Source organism: Crotalus tigris, unplaced genomic scaffold (assembly GCF_016545835.1).
Source record: "Crotalus tigris isolate CLP2741 ecotype Arizona unplaced genomic scaffold, ASM1654583v1 scf7180000019840.826796, whole genome shotgun sequence".
Taxonomy (NCBI): Eukaryota; Metazoa; Chordata; class Lepidosauria; order Squamata; family Viperidae; genus Crotalus; species Crotalus tigris.
In genome coordinates, this window is record NW_024097735.1 from 310040 (window position 1) to 315663 (window position 5624).

Here is a 5624-nt window from a genome sequence, read left to right on the forward strand (position 1 = left end):
CTGCCTTTCTTCTTCCTTTCTTGTCTTCCCTTTCTTTCTTTCTTTCTTTCTTTCTTTCTTTCTTTCTTTCTTTCTTTCTTTCTTTCTTTCTTTCTTTTTCTTTCTTTCTTTTTTCCCCCCTCCCTCTCTCTCTCTCCCTCTCTCAATAAGAAAACAATCACTCTGACTGACTGCTCCGCGCTTCCTGCTTCCCCCCCCCCCCCGCACACAAGTAAACTGCATGCAAAAATCCCACAAGATCTACCAGCAGTGTTTTCACTCCTAAGTCAGTGTATGTCTGTGCACACGCACAGACTTAAAGGGAGGCTTCCAAACCTGACATGCATACACATGTGGATGTCTGCAACTGGTCGTTGCAAAAAATAGGAAAAAAGGGGGAAAAGTGGACATGACTATTTAAAGACCCCCACTTGTCTGCACAGGCTTAAGCAGGAGGCTGGAGTAGAAGATCTCCAAGGTCCCTTCCAGCTCTATTCTATTCTATATGCAGGAGCTTATTGTAAACATTTCACCCCCTTACTGGAATACAACCCTTTCTACCTGCATACAGCCTTTTCTTCAGGAGCACCCTTGAATATCATATGTCTTGCATCGCACAGGGAACTACAAGCCGTTTTAGTTGCAATGTGTAATTTCCACTTTCTGATCCTGATTACTAACTTATTGACTGCAGTAATTCACTTAGCAACGGTGGTAAGAAAGGTCACAAATGGGGCAAAACTCATTAAATGTCTCACTTAACAACACAAATCCAACTCATCCAAATAAAATGGCTTAACAAGAAGGTATTCGTCTCTTTACAGTGATTTGTTGAACACTGCTGGAATACTTTTCTGAATAAAGGAAAAGAAAGCCGGTTGGTTAATTCTGCAGGTCCTTGTCCTACTTTCCAAGTAAGTGCTCTGCTGGGAGGGGGAGGGAGATGGGGGGGGAGAGAGAGAGAGAGAGAGGAGGAGAATGTGAATATATGTTGTTGTCCTTACTAGACTTTTAGTAAAGAATGTTTAATGAACTATTGTGATGTTTGTTTAATTAAGAGATGAAATATGGGGATAATTATGCTGTATTTAAATATGGTAGATTAGCTGCTAAAATTGTTTTTACCTGTTGGGATGAAGGAAAAAGGGGTTTTTTCCCCTCTTTCTCCTGTCCTTTTCTCTCCCCCCCCATTTGTTTTCTTTTCTATTTTTCTATTTGTGGTTTTTATTGTTTGCACCGGCTTTTACTCTTTTCCTTTGTAATCCTTAATAAAAATATTTGAAAAACAGAGAACATTGTAATGAGAGACAGAGATGGACAAAGAGAGATAGAGCATAACCTGCTATAAAAAAAGATTATGACAGCTCAGATTAGATTGCAGGATCCTCTGTAGGACTCATTATGAGTCCTCTGGCTTTCAGGGGGTGATGAAGTGGGTAAGAGATGCAAAGAGAGTGACTGGAGGAAAATGAGTGAACCTGATCAAGCACAATTAAAGTTCTTAAACTTTTCTTTGTGATATTGGTAAAGGTGTTGAAACATTTTAATGTCCATGTTAAATTCATGAAGAGTTGGCTGGCTGGAGAGGGGGGATCATAGTTGAAGGAAGTGGAAGTGCAACAGCAGGATTGCTCCCAAACTCCACCCTCGCCACTGGGTAAAACAGCGGTGGAGTGCTCCGTCCTGGGGAGGAAGCAGCAGTGGCAGTGGACTGCTCCACCAGGGGAGGGGGGGAAGTGGTGGTGGTGGGGGAATGTTGCTGTGAACTGATTGTCAAATGATTTGATTCCCAGTACTGGTTATAACTGCCAATATGTGACACCCGCCAGCATGAGATTTATTGTGCTTTTCAACCTCCAGTAGGCCAACCATGGATAAATCATGCAAGAAAAGAAAAATTTCAGAAGAAAACAGAGTGTTTAATGATACATGGGCACATTCATTTGCTTTCACAACTGACAAGACTGGTTTACCAGTATGTTTAATATGTAATGAGAAATTGGCAAACAACAAAAAGTCAAATGTTGCAAGACATTTCCAGAATAAACACGCAGCCTTTGCTGAAAAATACCCGGATGGAGATGAGAGAAAAAAAGCCGTTGATGCGGAAGGTTGATCTGAGCAAGAATCATTTTCAGAAGTGGGTGAAGTCTGCAAATTCGACTACATATGCTAGTTTTGCGGCCGCTCAGGAAATAGTCAGACATGGGAAGCCATTCACAGATGGAGAGTATATCAAGGAATCATTCATTAAGATTTCAGAACATCTATTCTCGGACTTCAAAAACAAGAGTGAAATTGTGCAGAAAATCAGAGAGATGCCTCTCTGCGAAGACTGTCAAAGATCGAACCATAAAAATGGCAGAAAACATCACCAGACTGCAAATTAACGACATCAATTCAGCTGTGGCATACTCAATCGCCTGTGATGCATCCAAAGACAAAGGTGATATTGAACAAATAGCGCTGTTCTGCCAATATGTGAACTCTGCTGGGCCACAGGAAGAAATGATTGAGTTGATACCACTAAAAGGCCAAGCACGGGGAGAGGACATCTGTGAGGCTGTTTTGGATTATTTAAGAACCAATGAAATAAACACCACCCACCTGGTGTCAGTGGCTACTGATGGGGCACCGAGTATGACAGGAGCACACAAGGGCTTTGTGGCTTTACTGCAGAAGTCGCTGGGTAGAAAGCTGCTAACATTTCACTGCATCCTTCACCAAGAGGCGTTGTGCGCTCAAACATTTCCTCCGGAATGCACAGAAGTGATGAATGTTGTCATTCAGATTGTCAATAAAATAATGGCACAAGGTTTAAATCACCGTCAGTTCCGTTTGCTACTAGAGGAGATGGAAAGCACATATTCTGATCTCCTGCTGCACAACAAAGTCCGGTGGCTGTCCAGAGGGGAGGTGCTAAAACGCTTTGCTGCATGTCTGGAAGAGGTGAAAACTTTCTTGGGCAGCAAAGGGCTCACCTTTCCTGAGCTGGAACAACCAGAGTGGCTGGAAAAGCTACACTTCATGGTTGATATGACAGCACACCTGAACACACTGAACACAATTCTTCAGGGTAAAGGAAGCACAGCCCTGCACATGCTGGAGGAAGTTTTGGCATTTGAGCGCAAGTTGACAGTGTTTGGCAGAGATTTACAGAGAGGTACACTGTCTCACTTCCCCTCTTTGCGACAGTTCAAAGAAGGTGACAATACGATAAATTCAGAGTATTTGCAGTCTGCAATCATTGCAATGCAGACATCATTTGGGAAGCGATTCTGTGAGTTCCGAAAGGAAAAAACCACATTATCTTTCCCTGTCACTCCCCTGACCAGCGATCCATCTGCATTTAATATGACTGCATTTGCAGGGGTAAGTCAACCCGACCTGGAGATGGAACTTGCAGACATAGCCGACAAAGATATATGGGTGTCCAAATTCCAACGCTTGAGAGATAATCTTGAAGATGTTGCCCGTCAGAAGGCCAATCTTGCGCTGAATCACAAATGGAGTGACATTGAAAACCTTCCCAAACAGGACAAACTTATATACGACACATGGAATGCCATCCCCAGCACTTACTCAAATATGAAAAAATACGCATTTGGAATCCTGTCGATCTTTGGATCCACATACGTATGTGAACAGGTCTTTTCAAACATGAATTACATTAAAAACAAATATTGTTCACGCCTCACAGACAATAGCCTGCAATCTTGTCTAAAGATGAAAGTGACGTCTTACAGCCCTGATGTTCAGATGCTGTGTGCTGATGTTGAGAAGCAAAAATCACATTAACCAGGTAAAGTAAATATTTTAACTGGCTATTATTTTGCAAATATATATTTGGTGCTGTTCAGTGAAATAGTCCTTTTTTTATTGGTTGACAGCTGACTGCACGCTCCAATACAGACAAACAGATGGACTGGCGGATGGGCAGATGGACAGACGAGTGGACGGACGGGCAGATGGACTGACAGACGGGCATATGGACTGACGGAGAGGCAGACAGATGGACAAGCGGGCGGACGGACAGATGGACAGACTGACGGACGGGCAGATGGACTGAGGGATGGGCAGATGGCCTGATGGAGAGGCAGACAGATGGACTGGTGGGCGGACAGAATGGATGGAATGACAGAAGCACAGCATTCTGGGTTTGCTGCAGGCGGATAAGTTAAGTTTGGCTTTTTATTTCATAAATATGAGGAGGACTCAAATAGCTGTTATTGTATTTGAAAGTAACCTGCAACCCAAAGTCTTCTTTTTTGGAGTTCAAAATGTTTTTTGTTGCATGTTGAAATAAAAATTGACTATTATTTTGCAAATATATATTTGACGTTCAGTGAAATAATTCTTTTTTAATTCATTGTCAGCTGACTGCACGCTCCAGTACAGACAGATGACTGGCGGATGGGCAAATGGACTGGCGGACGGGCAGATGGATGGACGGACAGACAGATGGACAGATGGGCAGATGGACGGGCAGACGGATGGACGGGCAGACAGACGGACGATCAGACGGATGGGCAGATGGACTGGCGGGCGGGAAGATATGCGGACAGACGAGCGGTCTGACAGATGGGTGGATGGATGGACGCAATGACAAGCAGACAACGTTTGGGTTTACTGCAGGCGGATAAGTTAAGTTTGGCTTTTTATTTAATAAATAAATATGAGGAGGACTCAAATAGACATTCAGTATTTTACTTGAAGGTAACCTTCAACCCAGCATCTTTTTTTTTAGTTCGAAATGTTTTTCTTGCATGTAGTGCAGAAATAAAAAAATGTTTTCTTTGTAGCAGTTCATTGATTTCATAAATGCAACACACTATAATTTTTTTATACATAGCACAAAGGTAAAAAAAAGGATATATGCAGCGTTATCTGCATTTTAGATGCCAAAAGGGTTTTGCGGCTCCCAGTGTTTTGTTTTCGGTGGGAAATGGGTCTAAGTGGCTCTTTGAGTGTTTTGGGTTGCCTACCCCTGGCCCAGACATTACTGGATGACAACAGTGCCTATAAAGTAATTAGGACAGACCCCACAACGTCCATGAAAAATCAACTCAATAAGATCATAGATGGACTTTAAAAACGTGGAGGAATAAACGAAGAAGATCTGAGAGCTATACGGCCAAGAGACTCGGCTATGGCGAGATTTTATGGCCTCCCCAAAATACATAAGGAAGGGACACTATTGAGACCCTTTGTGGCACTTAGGGGCACACCCATGTTCGGCCTGGCTAAATGGCTAAGTCGAAGGTTACAACATCTGGTGGAGGACAACACGGCCACTGTGAAATCCTTGCAAGAATTCCTACAGAGATTAAAGAGGATGAGGATACGGGATGATGAGATTATGATTATCGCTATTCATGTCCATCCCGCAAGAATTGGCCATTACGACTATAAAAGATCTATTACAACTGAAAGGACTACGGAGTCAAGGTTCCCTTGGGATAGAAGATGTTGTCAGGTTATTACGGCTATGCTTGAAAACGTACTTCACATTCCAGGGAACAATATATGAACAGATCAAGGGCATGCCGATGGGATCTCCCATTTCGGGTGTCATCGCGGAGGCGGTCCTACAGCGTTTGGAAAGCAGGGCCATGGCCGACTACCAACCGGAGTTTTGGGCCAGG

At 43.2% G+C, this 5624-nt stretch overlaps 1 protein-coding gene across 2 annotated transcripts; it reads left to right on the plus strand.

Moving 5' to 3' along the window:
- Positions 1-205: 205 nt before the first annotated feature.
- On the plus strand, positions 206-4839 carry LOC120317828 (general transcription factor II-I repeat domain-containing protein 2A-like). 2 transcript variants are annotated; one of them, XM_039364735.1, is made up of 3 exons: positions 206-893; positions 1840-3781; positions 3870-4839. In XM_039364735.1, exon 2 carries the CDS (start codon positions 2185-2187, stop codon positions 3775-3777), a length of 1593 nt encoding a protein of 530 aa, XP_039220669.1. In that variant the 5' UTR covers positions 206-893; positions 1840-2184; the 3' UTR covers positions 3778-3781; positions 3870-4839. The 2 variants fall into 2 exon arrangements, with proteins under 2 accessions (XP_039220669.1, XP_039220668.1); XM_039364734.1 differs by having other exon boundaries at positions 206-3781.
- Positions 4840-5624: the final 785 nt, after the last annotated feature.